The following is a 16,967-nucleotide window of genomic DNA, read 5'->3' on the forward strand; positions in this document are numbered from 1 at the left end:
AATTAACGTCTAACAATGACTTTATAAAAACTGGCATACAGGTATTTCATATAATTACTGGTGTAGAATTATCTTCACCAAATGTAAAATCGAAGTACTGTTGTCCCTGCATGTTATGTAGACAGGCTAAGATATATATATATATATATATATATATATATATATATATATATATATATATATATATATATATATATATATATATATATATGTGTGTGTGTGTGTGTGTGTGTGTGTGTGTGTGTGTGTGTGTGTGTGTGTGTGTGTGTGTGTATGTGTGTGTGATATATAGTAAGATATATATATATATATATATATATATATATGTGTATGTGTGTGTATGTGTGTGTGTGTGTGTGTGTGTGTGTGTGTGTGTGTGTGTGTGTGTGTGTGTGTGTGTGTGTGTGTGTGTGTGTGTGTGTGTGTGTGTGTGTGTGTGTGTGTATAAAAGGTATGAATGAGAATGAATATCTTCACAATACAAGAGATGTATTTGACCGGTTCCGATTGTGTCTTCGTCAGAAATACATACATCAGAGAAATTACAAAGAAAATGTATATAAGGCGTGAGCTAACAAAACACCTGACTGTGACCTCCTCGTTGCTCGCATGATTGAACCCTTGACCTTGGATAATTTGAACCTGCCCGATGCCGTATTGACATTACTCTCCGTCGTGATGTATGCTGCTTCCATAACTTTTCTTTTTAGTTTGTTCAGTCCTTCAGAAAAATTATGAAAGCAGCATACATCGCGACGGAGTAATATAAATAATATCAATATGCTTATATATATATATATATATATATATATATATATATATATATATATATATATATATATATATATATATTATGTGTGTGTGTGTGCGTGTGTGTGTGTATATATATACACACATATATACACACACACACACACACACACACACACACACACACACACACACACACACACACACACATATATATATATATATATATATATATATATATATATATATATATATATACATATATACACACACATATATATATATATAAAATATATATATATATATATATATATATATATATGTATATATATATATATATATATATATATATATATATATATATATATATATATAATTGTGTGTGTGTGTGTGTGTGTGTGTGTGTGTGTGTGTGTGTGTGTGTGTGTGTGTGTGTGTGTGTGTGTGTGCGTATGCGTGTGTGCATGCGTGAGTGTGTGCGCGCGTGTGTGTGCATATATATATATATATATATATATATATATATATATATATATATATATATATATATATATATATGTATGTATGTATGTATATGAACCGTATTCATGCTGATAAATGTAGAAAAGATATGAATGAGAATGAATATCTTCACAATACAATAGATGTATTTGACCGGTTTCGAATATATCTACGTCAGAAATACATACACCAGAGAAACTACAGAGTGTGCATATATATATACATACATATATATATATATATATATATATATATATATATATATATATATATATATATATATATATATATATATATAATATATCAGATATGAGCTGACGAAACACCTGACGACTGTGATCTCCAACTCGTTATCTACTTAATTGCTGCCGCGACCTTGGACACTTTGAATCAGCCCGATGCTGTGTTGACGTTTTTCTCCGTCGCGATGTATGCAGCTACCATATTTTTTCTTTTTTGTTTGTTCAATCCTCCGTGGCCTACTTCTGCTTCCTTCCAGTTCGGTAGATGTCCAGCTTCATCTTCACCACCATGGCCGTGTATGAACACCGCTTCTGCCATTTTTCTTTATCATACATTTAACTAACAACTTCAACACCGCAACAGCGAGCCACGAACTAGCCAAGGTCGTCACACACGTAATTATTTGCCCTGTGTGTGTGTGTGTGTGTGTGTGTGTGTGTGTGTGTGTGTGTGTGTGTGTGTGTGTGTGTGTGTGTGTGTGTGTGTGTGTGTGTGTGTGTGTGTGTGTGTGTGTGTGTGTGTGTGTGTGTGTGTGTGTGTGTGTGTGTACGTATGCGTGTGCGTGTGTATGCGCGCATGTTTGCCTTCCTTCCTCCTTTCGCGCAGAACTGATAAACAGGGAATGAGTGAAATAACTCTGCTTTTAGTATAATTTTCTTTTATTTCTCAATCACAGCCTCTATCTCGGATACCTCCTCCTCCTCACACATCTACCGAGAGCCTTGCCTGATACGTTAGATCTCTGTCTGTAGTAGTAGTAATAATAGCAGTAGTAGTAGAAGTAGTAGTAATAGTAGTAGTAATAGTAGTAGTAGTAGTAGTAATAATAGTAATAATAATGGTAATACTACTACTACTACTACTAATAATAATAATAATAATAATAACGATTATTATAACAACAACTATAATAATAATAATAATAATAATAATAATAATAATAATAATAATAATAATAATAACCCATCAGTGGCTTAGAAGCTCCGGACTTAAAGGGGAAACAGAGGGTTTTACTCTTGCAGCCCAAGATCAAGGTTTGTTTATCAGAAACTATCAAGCTAACAACATCTTGCACAATGGTGCTGACCCAAAGTGTAGGTTTTGTGAAGACAAGGTTGAGACGATTGATCACCTTGTGTCTGGTTACTCAATATTAACACCGAATGAGTACAAAAATCGCCACGACAGAGTAGGTAGGTACCTGTATTGGAAGACCTGCAAGCACTTTTCTATCGGAGCGCAAGATAACTGGTACGAACACCATCAAGAGCCAGTTACTGAAGGTAAAGATGCTACAAAATTGTGGGACTTTCCAATTCACACAGATCGTACTATACAGGCGAATCATCCAGATATAGTCATCAAGGACAAAATAAACAATACCGAAAGTGTTTGAAAAGATATCAAAGTATAAAGACCTGGAAATAAAGGTGGAAAAGATGTGGCATTTAAAAAAACAAAACTTTGCCTGTTGTTATTGGAGCAATTGGCCTTATAAAGAAAGGTACTGATAAGTTTCTTGAACAAATACCGGAAATCCAAAATTAGAAAAGTCCAAAAAATAGTTTTAAACAGCACACCACATGTTCTCAGAAGAGCCCTATCGATCTAAAATATTTTTACGTTAGTGAATTGACTTGACTAGATGTTTTAATTTGTAATTGTCCTGTATATTATTGCATATTTTTGTTGATGTTCCATTACCTCAAACTTCAATCACCCTAGGTCGCTGGTAGTGACCCGGTGTTTGATTTTAATTAGCAAATCTAAAGAAACTTTTTCAATGATAATAATGTTACGCCGACCGCCTCGCATCTCTCTGCCACCAACACAAGGCAGACTAGGCAGACGGCGTGCTATTCACAGGGTCGTGAACACTGAACAGCTCCAAGAGGCACCAAGCACTTTTCTATAGGCACAATACAGGGGGGAAACCAGCATGTCACACTGCACGATACTGGTTATAACAGGGCAACACAAAGTTTATCAGGTCACAAGGGCACACACGAGGTCTTCACAGGAGCAGCACCCAACTGCGTCTGTTGGCTTGTTCCTCGCTCCTCCACTCACAGCCAGTTGCGTCATGTTTGCCCAGGTCCCTTCATGTTAACACATGCCCAGGTCATCCTTTTCATGTTAACACATGTTTCGCACAGAGACAAAGACCCACTGGCGTAGCAATAATAATAATAATAATAATAATAATAATAATTATTATTATTATTATTATTATTCTAGTAATAATAATAATAATAATAACAAGTAGCAAATCTAAAGAAACTTTTTCAGTAATAATAATAACGATTATAATAACAATGATAATAATAACAATAATGGAGTGGCTGGGAATAGAAGAGTCTGTCCTCCATGCTCGTGAAGACATCCTGAAGAAAACGGGGCACGGTCTAATCCTATAAATATACTACGTAATATTGCATTTCATTTCAATTATTTTAAAAGCTTTTAAAAATAGGAAAAAATACTCATTGTTCCTCTTTCAAAAGTATGATAATTTAAGAGGCTCGAGAAATAAGTAATATTAAAATGTCATGAATCAGTTGGGAAGATGGTTATTTAAATTAACTTTATCATCACATTTATTTTCAGACAGCAATTTAACTTTAGAGGATTATGCCTTTTATGTCTTACTATATTTGTTAATGGTATTTTTTTTTTAAACATCAACTCTAAAGAAAAGAAAAGAAAAGTTAAGTTGCATTTGTTTTGAAGGGAAATGGCATATAAAATATAAAAATATAAAGTATAAAAATATTCTAATACACTGTTTCCCAAATGCGTCATTTCTTTTTAAAGTCGATACTCCTATTTTTTATATCGTAAAACCCGATGTTTAGTCATTGTGATTTTCTCATTTAAATATCGTTTTGTGTGTGTGTATTTTACGATCCTCAAAACATTTAAGTGCCCGTCAATATTACTGCAAATATTTGGAGTTTTCCTACATATATTATATATTTGCTGAAACGAAGTACGCAGCCTGGAGATCAAATATAAGGAAATGAGGGGGAAAACAAGCCAGGGAGAGAGAGAGAGAGAGAGAGAGAGAGAGAGAGAGAGAGAGAGAGAGAGAGAGAGAGAGAGAGAGAGAGAGAGAGAGAGAGAGAGAGAGAGAGGGAGGGAGAGAGAGAGGGAGGAAGAGAGAGAGAGAGAGAGAGAGACAGAGTGAGAAAGGAGAGAGTGAGAGAGAGACAGAGTGAGAAGGGAGAGAGTGTGAGAGAGAGAGAGCGTCAAACAGACCGTATTGTGATTAAAGTCTACCATTTGTTGTTTGAAACAAGAATACAATTCAGAAAACTACAAGCAAGTAAAGAAAACTAAAACATTGCCAACTTACTCTAATACCCTTCGTGCAGGAAAGGGAAGTAGAGTTTAATGTATTGTGAAAGTTTCGGACATGATTTAACTCTAATTAATATATTTTTTCTATTTAATATTTCATATCTGTTTATGTAAATATATCATTATCAATCATTCACACATATATTCCTGTACATATAGAGAACGGTCCAAACATGAGAATATATACAAGAATATTCTTGCACATATCAACTTCATTAACTGATTTTTAGGCTCACGTATTCTATGCTCATACTTTCATTAGCACTTGTGTCCTCATTTACATACATCGTTAACTCTAAACTTAGTGATATGTTTAAGGTGTGCCACATTATAACTATAATTGCGTAATAATTATCTAAAGGCTTTCGAGCCCTTTACTAATTAAGTTTGTTACATAATTAATGGTGTTTGTGAAGAAATTAAATTATTTTTTACAGTAGCACTTTGATAACACAGAACTCCAAATATTGATATAGAAGAAACAACTCTATCGGTGTTATTGATAATATAAAATGCTCACTTGTTGAAGGAAATACGTGCATTTTCCGGTGTATATTAGAGATTATTTTATATCATATCTAAGGCACTGAGAATCGAAAGTTTCGTGAGACATGAGCATTAGAACATGAAATTACACAGACATTTAGCAGATGTTCAATTCACTTTTTTGGACAAGTAATTTCACTTTTACGATTACCTGTGTAGTATATTAATTTCGCTTATAAGCGTGTTGATGCACCCTCACTCATACGCATGCACACACACACACGCACACGCACACACACACGAGCTCTCATGAGACATCGCCGTCATAGTCAATTCATCCTCATACTCTACATCCTCCGCCGATTAAAGTCACTTAGCCTTACAAAACCGGAACTGTTCATGAGAGAGAGAGTGAAAAAAAATACAATACGTGAAGATAAACAAAGACACAGCAGATGGAAGTTATTTGCCCCTTTCCTTCTCATTCATTTATGCCACTCAGTTTATAAACCAATAAACCACAAACCATAGATGATAATTTAGCGAAAAGAGTTCAAAGTTCACAATGCTTTCAAACCGCAAGACTAAATCGAAACGAAAACAAAAGTATAAAAATCAGTACCGTTGCCAAGAGTCGAAAGAAATTCAACGCGACGACAGGCAACGATCCAGTGCTTTGCGTTACCGCTTTTACGTCCATATCCTTAAGGAGATTATAAGATCGCAAATCACTTCTCAACACATTATGCTTTTAAAAAATAATAGTAATGGGCGTTCTCAACAAATTTAGTTTTACGTAGCGACTGGCCTGCTAATCGCAAGAGTATAATAGGCTTTTAAGATAATAAAAGCATACCAGAAACTGTGGAATCTTTGGTGAATGTATCCCATAATTTCTGTAAGCGTAAGGCGATTCGTTACCAAAATTGGATAGCCACCCGTAGAGTTACGTCCAGGCTGAAGAAATCACCGAACGCATTTTTAATATCAGTTGTGTTCTTCTGCCTTTCGATAAGATGAATATGATTCTTACAATATAAACATTGAAAAAAGAACTGCAATCCCATACTACAGTACGTATCCTGTATGTTAATGAATCATAACCTAATTCATTTATCTTACCTCTCTCTTTCTCTCTCTCTCTCTCTCTCTCTCTCTCTCTCTCTCTCTCTCTCTCTCTCTCTCTCTCTCTCTCTCTCTCTCTCTCTTTCTCTCAAACACACACACACACACACACACACACACACACACACACACACACACACACACACACACACACACACACACACACACACACACACACACATTATACTGTTCAAACACCCCCTTTGTTCTTACTGAACTATCACCTCAACGCGGTGGTGCGAGCGGTAGGGCGGGCGACTCCCCTCCAAGCCAAGTGTCGATGCGCACGTAGACCCCACTTCCATCTTCATCTTTTAATTTCGTCATTATCAATATAATTTTCAACATGATCCTTGCCATACTATATTGTTAACATCAGTATAATCATCATCGTTATCATGACTGCTGCTATCACTACATTATCATATTATTTTATTATTATTATTATTATTATTATTATTATTATTATTATTATTATTATTATTATTATTATTATTATTATTATTCTGCTCTTATTATTATTATTATTCTGCTCTTATTATTATTACCATTACTTTCATCATTAATATTATCACTATTATTTTATTATTATTGACAATATTATCATTATTGTAATCATTATCATTATTTTTATTATTATTGACGATATTATCACTAATATTATTATTATCATTATTTTTATCATCACAGACTTGAGGAACTTGGATGAACATAATGTAATTATTAAATCTATTTTTAGAATTACCATCACCATTTTTGTTGTTATTAAGATTATCGCTATCTATTCTAAAAAAAAGTGCTACTATATACAGTAGCACAAATTAACTACACCTACACTTTGAAAATATCAACTTCACATCTAAAAGAGACATTAAAAAAGTAAATAAATTAATGGATCAACTTGGAGCAAACATCACGAAATATTAATGAAGTCTCTCTCTCTCTCGTTATAGAAAATATTCAGAAGTACAGATGATCTGAGTGAGTAAAAAGTGATATGATGGAGTAACAATATTAAAGCGACTCGGAATTACTCAGAATCACTGTTTAGCGACATACACACACGCAAACACACACGCACACACACACACCATCGGAGGTTGATGCATATGTATATGCATGTGTGTACCTATATGTGTGTATATATATATATATATATATATATATATATATATATATATATATATATATATATATATATATATATATGTGTGTGTGTGTGTGTGTGTGTGTGTGTGTACATTATATATACACAGACATACATACACTTTATATATGTACACACACACACACACACACACAGATATATATTTATATATATATATATATATATATATATATATATATATATATATATATATATATATATATATGTATATATATATATATATATATATATATATATATATATATATACATATACATATATATATATATATATATATATATATATATATATATATATATATATATATATATATATATATATATATAGATGGACAAATAGGTAGATAGATTAATAGATGAATGAATAAACACACACACACACATATATATAGATAGATAGATGGATAGATAGATTGATTGACTGATAGATAGATAGATAGATAGATTGATTGATTGATAGATAGATAGATAGATAGATAGATAGATATATAGATAGATATAGACACACACACACACACACACACACACACACACACACATATATATATATATATATATATATATATATATATATATATATATATATATATATATATATATATGTATATATACATATATATATATATATATATATATATATATATATATATATATATATATATATATATATATATGCATATACATATGCATCAACCTCCGATGGTTTGACCTGATGTGCAGAGATCACACATTTGCCAGATATCTGCACTGTAGATTCAGACCATTGATTTCCGCAATGTTGCTCATAAACCAGAGAGCCAAAGATGGAAATCTGCAACAAGGGGGATTGACATATAAAAAAAATGAAGACGAAGGCACCTCTTTATATACTTCAAAATCTTGTATATAGGATTTTGAGTCAATATACAGATAACGTTTTCTTCGTCATATGCATCAATATGCACGTAAAGAGCTGTTGTAAATATATATAAAAGGCCAAGCTACCAGTAAATTTTTTAAATGTTCTCTTTTTTTTCTGTATTATCTTTTTTTTTTTTTTTTTTTTGCTTTATATATATATTGTTACGCCGGCCGCCTCGTCTCTCTGCCACCAACACAAGGCAGGCTAGGCAGACGGCGTGCTATCCACAGGGTCGTGAACACTGAACAGCTCCAAGAGGCACCGAGCACCACAGCGTCCCCAGAACACCACAAGGGGAAACGCCACCTGGAGAGGCAGGGCACGAAATAAACACAAAATGACAGTCTTTCCTTTATTTACACAAGTTATTTACCCGTACACTTTTCTATAGGCACAATACAGGGGGAAACCAGCATGTCACACTGCACGATACAGCTTATAACAGGGCAACACAAAGTTTATCAGGTCACAAGGGCACACACGAGGTCTTCACAGGAGCAGCACCCAACTCCGTCTCTCTTGGCTTTTTCCTCCGCTCCTCCGCTCGCAGCCAGTTGCATCATGTTTGCCCAGGTCCCTTCATGTTAACACATGCCCAGGTCATCCTTTTCATGTTAACACATGTTTCGCACAGAGACAAAGACCCATTGGCGTAGCACTATCCCCCCCTATCAAGCAGACGACCCGTCTGCTCTGACATACCTAAACCTGAAACAAACTACAGAAAATTTTAATAAAATTAGTCCTTAGGAATAAACAAAATTCTTTCAAACAAAAGTAACCGTAATTGAAAATCAGTTCTCAGAAACACAAAAATCTTCCTTCCAGCGCGGCTTTCTTCGCTCTCGCTGGGGTCGCTCTGGAGGAGGTGTGGGCGGTGGTAGATTGGCAGTGGCACCCAGAGGAGTATATCCTGCTCCAAGACCTGGCTCATGGTCACCATTGACGCCTGTTGCATCGCCCTCATCGTCCAAATGCTCGTCCTCATCTCGGTCAGCGTCTGCCATGTCCTCATCGCCGCTACTGGGGCTAACGTCATCTTCTTTTTCACCATGGCCCCAGGAGTAGCTTCCTGGCCCATGGTAACGCCACAGCCAGTCCACGTGGACAACCGACGGTCGTTTTCGCCCTCTGCGAATTCGATAGGTGACATCAGAGAGGACTGCTACCACTGTGTATGGCCCTTCCCAGGGGCTCTGTAGCTTCGGCGAGAGCCCTCGCTTCCGACGCGGGTTATGCAGCCACACTCTGTCACCTATGTTGTACCTCACTTCCCTCATGCGCCGGTCATAGGTCTCCTTCATGGTATGGCCGGCTACCTTGAGCTTGCCACGCTTCATCGGTGCACCTCCGCCAGGTTAGCGGCGCTCCAGTGCGCCAAGTCCTCGAGGAAGTCAGGCAACGGCCCACACCAACCAACTCCTTGCTCCCCGACGACTCTTCTGGATGCTCCACTTCCTCACAAGTGCCCAGCTTTGCACCAGCTGGCACCTTCTGGGCCTTATCGGAGAAGTTAGCTACCAACACTGTAACTAACCCCTCCCCTGGTCCAACAAGGCTCCGCCCAACCGCTACGCCATCAGCCAGCTGCAGGTTTTGGATGGGCTCCACGAGGCCGTCTACTCCACGCATTACTCTTGACAGTCGACACCGGATTCTAGACTCTGTCCTGGGGGTAAGGTGCAGTCGCTCAGCCATAACTACCTCTGCACAGCCAACCTCTGGAAGCAAGGGCACATCTTCACCGTGCACCCTCACCAGCTTCCGTCCAAGGTCGACACACGCCTTACTCTGCGTCAGGTAGTCAAGGCCCAGCAAACAGTGCTCGTCCAGATCGGCCACATACACCGGCAGCCGCTGCACCATGCTGCCCACGCCAATACGAGCCTCCACTGGCCCCTTGAGCTGCACACAATGCCCCGTGACACCACACAGTCTCTGTGGTGCGTCTGGAAGTCGCATAGTGGCCAACATATCAGGCTGCACTAGGGTCTTCTCAGCCCCAGTGTCCACTGTCAGGCGGCATGGCTTCCCATCTACTGAGCCCTCCACCTGCATCGTGCTGGTTCGACGGCAGCTTACCCAAGTCGGGACCCGGGAACCGAGGACGGCTGGGTTTCGGACCCCTTCTCCAGCATGTCCGAGTTTTCTTCCTGTACCACTTCCTTAGCCTTAGGACATGCACTCGGATGGTGACCATACCTGCCACAGTCTTTGCAGCACTGCTGGAAGGCATCAGAATCCGGTTGAGAGGACGTGTTCTCCGCTCCCTCCGACACCGACTGCGTCTGTGCCCTACCTCTCCGCAGCCCCAACACAAGCCTTGGAAAGTGCTCGGGCTCACCTTCCTCAATGCTACCTTCTCCACTTTAGCCTTCCGGCCCCGGAGGTCACGGCGGTGCTGAGCAGCTGGCCCTAGGCCACTGGTTGCCTTTAGGAAGGCCTCGAACTCCAAGGCCCTCGCCAGCGCCACCTGCAGGTCCTCAGGGTGTGCCTGCATGACGTAGATTTGCAGCTGCTGGTCCTGCAAAGCGTCAACAAAGAAATCGCGGGCCAGGACCACGATCATCTCTTCCGCAGCCGCAGGGTATGTCCTCCTTACCAGCGCCTCCACATCCTGCGCCAGCTGGGACAGTATCTCGCCACGCTCACGAGTCCGCTTCTTCAAGCGGGCCCGATATACCTCGGCCTGGTGGTGGTGCCCGAAACGGCGTTTCAAAGCCTCCGCCACGCTGGTGTAAGAGGCCTGTTGGGATGCCGGCAGATGCCCCAACACTTCCACCGCGGGGCCCCTTAGCGCTGTTACCAGCTGCAGGGCCTTCTCTTCCTGGCTCCAGCCCTGGGCAGATGCCAGCATTTCAAATTGGGCGACATTTGCCTCCCAGGCCACTTTCCCGTCGTACTCAGCTGGCTTACGCTTCACAGAATGTCTGGAGGCCGAGGGGCTACGGGGTGGAGAACGCGTGCCGTGAACTAACACGCCCGGGGGGGAGGAAGGGGGTGAGGGAGGCAACGAGGCGGGTTGACCGGGTCCGAGTTTGCCGCCACCTATACCCAAGGGAGCGGTTCCGATGGGTCCCCAGCCTTCTGCAGCGACCACTGGCTCCGACACGACGCTGCGAGGCCCGGGGATTTCCTGCCACGGACCCCAGGCAGACCTCAGCAAATCTGACACTCTGGCATCTGTTGCCAGAACCTCGTCTGCCTTCTCTGCTTGCAACGTTACTACCTCGTGACGCCGCCTTTCCGCCTTCACTTCCTCCCTCGGGCCCTGAACCTCGCCCTTCAGAGTCTGCACCTCCTCCATCAGTTCAGCTTCACGCTGTTGCAGGCCTTGTCGGTGTACTGCTGGGTTTCCATCTTCACAGATGCTCTGTAGCACCTCAACAAGTTGGCAGAACTGTTCCTCTGCCTTCCTTGCCTGCATCTCGACGAGATGGTGCGCCTGCTCGCGTGCCCTCTGTGCCTGCTCTTCTGCCCTTTGTGCCATTTCCTCCCTCATACCGGCCAGTGTAATGAGCACTAAGACACGAAGTAAGAATGACCCAAAAATCCGTGTGACCACCCTTTGTATACCTCACTTACTTGGTCTTTACTCATATGTTAATTATGTATACCTCCTTTAATTAGTCTTTAGCTGGTAGGATAATTAGTACTTAAATAATTATATAGAAAGATGATATTTTATTTTCTTAAAAAGATGATACTTTATTTTACTATTTTTGTATCAGGTGCTATATCATCAATAACGGTATGCTCATGTTTGTGCAGCCGTGGACCTCTCCACCATCCTTCGCCACTAAACTCGATCTTACGCTTTTCTTTCCACTTGTATCATCGACAGCCCGCAAATATCTTTGATATTGTCGCTCAGTCTTGTCTTCGGTTTGCCTCTTCCTCTGTTTCCTATCACCATCCCTGTCAGCAAGTTTTTCTCAATACTTTTACTTCTCATTACATAACCAATAAACTTTAATTTCCTCCTGTTCAAGATGTCGAACAGCGTTTACATTAATACACTAAGATAAGGAAACAGTGTAAAATATGCGAGTTTACCCTACAAATTTCAGTTTTCTTTGTTTCCCCTACAATGCATTCTCTTTAATTAGAGGGTCTTCTTTTAACGGTAGGTTCATGTCTGAGCCGAAACAAGTGCCTGGTAGATGCCCGAAAGAGGTTAGTAAAATTCTTTAAATACCAGAAGTAAGAAAGAACATTCAGCTGTACTAATATTGTTACGCCGGCCGCCTCGTCTCTGCCACCAACACAAGGCAGGCTAGGCAGACGGCGTGCTATCCACAAGGTCGTGAACACTGAACAGCTCCAAGAGGCACCGAGCACCACAGCGTCCCAGAACACCACGAGAGGAAACGCCAAGTGGCGAGGCAGGGCACGAAATAAACATAAAATGACAGTCTTTCCTTTATTTACACAGGTTATTTACCCGTACACTTTTCTATAGGCACAATACAGGGGGAAACCAGCATGTCACACTGCACGATACAGCTTATAACAGGGCAACACAAAGTTATATCAGGTCACAAGGCACACACGAGGTATTCACAGGAGCAGCACCCAACTGCGTCTCCTCGCTTGTTCCTCCGCTCACAGCCAGCTGCGTCATGTTTGCCCAGGTCCCTTCATGTTAACACATGCCCAGGTCATCCTTTTCATGTTAACACATGTTTCGCACAGAGACAAAGACCCACTGGCGTAGCAATATTAATTATGAAATTATAAAATACAATAGATCTGATTACAGAACAATAACAAAGTAATCATTTGAGAACAAATTTGAAAACCATGGTAAATAGAATATCTTCTTCACAGCTAGTGGCTGACACGTGGCACTTGGATACCATTCAGATGTTTCTCTGTTATTATTGAGGATTTAAAACCCATTCAAGGAGTAAGTGTTATTGAAGTTTATAATAGAATAATACTATCTATGCTAAAATGAGGGTTTCATAAAATAATATAATGTATAAATATAAAACTACTCAGATCGTATATAATAGCATGAATATATGCAATTTGTTTGTTTGTCAAACGTAGTTATGTTCCTATAAAAAAATTAGTTATATTGAACCTTTTATTGTTTTATCATTCCTAAAATAGAACAATTGTTTTTTTTTTTTTTTAGGAATGGGTTTTGTGTTTTTGTTCTGTTGTGTTGTGTTTGCTCCCGAGAAGTCCTTGGAGAGATCCACCAGATAGTAAAGCAGATGCCATCCTTAGGAATCCTCTGAACTGATACAAAGAAGAAATGAAGGAATTTGAGGAAAGTCTGTACAGACAAAAGATTCAAGAAGGAAGACATAAGAGAAGGACAGTTATACTACACACATTAGTGGATAAGTGGACCTCTTTGTCAATTAATTTTTTTGTTGTTGTACAAGTTTAATTATTTATTATTCAATATATCAAGAAATGTAAGATTATCAATTGTTTGATATTACCCTTCTCTCGGATACCTCTAAGACTGAAATTAGATCATCAGTAACCCTCTAATGATTATTATATTTTTATAGTGTGGGTTCATCAAGAGTTGACACAGGTAATGATACAGGAGAGCTCACACTTGACGTTAATTAGTAGTGCCACCTCTAGATAAAGCCCGCGTAGATCTCCCAGTAGAAAGGGAAATAGTGGCTTTGACCATAGAGAGGAAAGAGTGGGCGCAATACACCAGCATGGCAGTGATCAGGTCTATCTGGCTCGGCTTCACCTCACTCGTGCCTGCCTCAGTCATAGCCTCCTCTCCCTCATGGCTGCCGCCATCTTTGGACGACATGATAAATCGGCGCGCTCACTGATCAAATATCACAAATCCCACTTCTGACACCATTTGTTACGCCGGCCGCCTCGTCTCTCTGCCACCAACACAAGGCAGGCTAGGCAGACGACGTGCTATTCACAGGGTTGTGAACACTGAACAGCTCCAAGAGGCACCGAGAAATAAACACAAAATGACAGTCTTTCCTTTATTTACACAAGTTATTTACCCGTACACTTTTCCATAAGCACAATACTGGGGGGAAACCAGCATGCCACACTGCATGATACAGCTTATAACAGGGCAACACAAAGTATATCAGGTCACAAGGGCACCCAACTCCCTCTCCCCTGGCTTGTTCTTCCGCTCCTCCGCTCACAGCCAGTTGCGTCATGTTTGCCCAGGTCCCTTCATGTTAACACATGCCCAGGTCATCCTTTTCATGTTAACACATGTTTCGCACAGAGACAAAGACCCACTGGCGTAGCAATATATATATATATATATATATATAAGGTTGTTCCGTGGTGTGTGTGTGTGTGTGTGTGTTTGTGTCTCCCTTTGTATTTGCGTTTATGTACGTGTGGGTGTTTTATGTATGCAGGCACATGTATGTCATGTTTATATGTCTACGTATGCATATATGGAAATATACGTACGCTTTTGTTTGCGTTATAAGCAATGAACATTTCTTTGTTTTCTGTGGTAATAGTTCAGAGCGGATGAAAGAAAACTAAGTATATTTAGGGGTAACTTATTTATATTATATTTCTCATAAGCCAGATACAAATGTCTGGGTCATTATGATTATCAGTATGGTAATTTTTTAGCGACTCGATTTTCTTGGCTATTTGTTATTAATCAAGGATTTCATTAGAGGATATATTTTATGTAGGTCTATTTTTAGCTAAATATATAAATATCAATGTTTAATCATAAGTGATATTTTTTTTCTTGCTAACACTTTCCCAATATTTCAAGTGTATTATACTTGATAGTTATTACAACAGCAATTGCAAGTGGTGCTTTTATCCGATTTTTTGTGCAGGATGTAGTGCGCACGCACACACACACACACACACACACACACACACACACACACACACACACACACACACACACACACACACACACACACACACACACACACACACACACACACAAACACACAAACACACACATAAACAAACACACACACACAACACAAACACACACACAAAAAAAACACACACACACACACACACACACACACACACACACACACACACACACACACAAACACACACAATGTACAGTGATTATATCTGAATATCTATGTTTATGGCAACACGCGATCTTATAGAACTAGATACAATGCGAAATAGTTAAAATCCATTTATCAATCAATAACTTTACTGTTGAATATCTAATGTAACTTTAAATATGTAGTGTTTAAACGCTCGTCTGAGAGAGAATTCTTGTCAAATTTAGGTAGCTCATGATCTGGGTAATATCATTATAACAGAGAGCGAAAATGTGTAACATTTTAGATATTCAGTACGACAGAATATTATACATTAGCAAACGCGCTTGTCTGAAATTAGTAAAAAAAAAAATGTACTGTATCTTATATATCTAATGTATGCGAATACATATCACATAATACGTTCGTAATGCGCCAATTTGGTACAGACTTAGTTAAAGCCTCAACAAATATTTTTTTATAACCGTCGTCAAAACACGAGGCACTTCAGTTGTATCCCCTAAATTCTAGACTAGCGACACCTAGCCACGCATTCTAAACTATAAATAAATCATTACTACGTGTACAATACATGACGTGTCCTGGCCGCTAAAAGAAAGTCTAGGCGAAATTTCAGAACGAATTTGCTGAACATGCAAAGACATAGACGCTCACACACATATTTATCTGTACAGATTCATTGCGTGCGTGACTAGATTAAGGAATTTCTTTCTTTCTTTCTTTCTAACAGGACCTTACAAATATATAATTAGTGTATAAAAGGCTGCTAAAATGAGAATGTTTATTACACACAAATACATAGTATCACTGTATAAAATATATTATCTTACATGCGTCCATAAATAGTAATATAATACAGTTGAGGTAAAAAAAAATTCATTACATATTAGATTTTCATGCTAATTAAGAACATTTTTTTTTTATCCTGGATCTTCACAACTGAAGTTTTGGGTACAACTGGTGCAAAAAAGTTGATACCCGCGTGTCGTCCAGAGGGCAGTCAATCCATCCACACACACGACACGCTCTCTCCCTCCTTCCTGACTCACTGTTTGGAGGCCGGGAGGGCGCTGTTGTTGGCAACGATTTGGAGTCACACGAACTACTTTTTGATACAGTGCTCCATGAAGTCTTAATAGCATTTTCGGTCACATGGGCTTCTGGCAACGAAACTGTGGATTCTTTCCGGAGTAAGGGTTTCGAAGGAATATCGGCTAAATTAAGACGAAGACTTTCATTTGATATTCCTCCTGGTGAAAGATCTGCAGACAGTAAATTCCGTAAGGTTATCGGTGGTCGATCACTTCGAAGCGAACGGGATGTTCGAGAGTTACTGCAAAGCGATTCGCCCAGTTGTGAGTCTGGTGAAGTAGCTCTTAGCACGACAGTCTTCTGAGTTTTAATGAGGTAATCTT

At 39.2% G+C, this 16,967-nt stretch overlaps 1 protein-coding gene across 1 annotated transcript in view; it reads right to left on the reverse strand.

Moving 5' to 3' along the window:
* Positions 1-16,345: 16,345 nt before the first annotated feature.
* Positions 16,346-16,967, reverse strand: part of LOC119573320 — a 1,502-nt gene continuing 880 nt past the window's right edge. Inside the window, exon 2 of the mRNA XM_037920499.1 lies at positions 16,346-16,967. This exon is cut by the window's right edge and continues 370 nt beyond it. Coding sequence (XP_037776427.1) covers positions 16,486-16,967 — 482 coding nt within the window. The 3' untranslated portion in view covers positions 16,346-16,485.

This window comes from Penaeus monodon, chromosome 5 (assembly GCF_015228065.2).
Source record: "Penaeus monodon isolate SGIC_2016 chromosome 5, NSTDA_Pmon_1, whole genome shotgun sequence".
Taxonomy (NCBI): Eukaryota; Metazoa; Arthropoda; class Malacostraca; order Decapoda; family Penaeidae; genus Penaeus; species Penaeus monodon.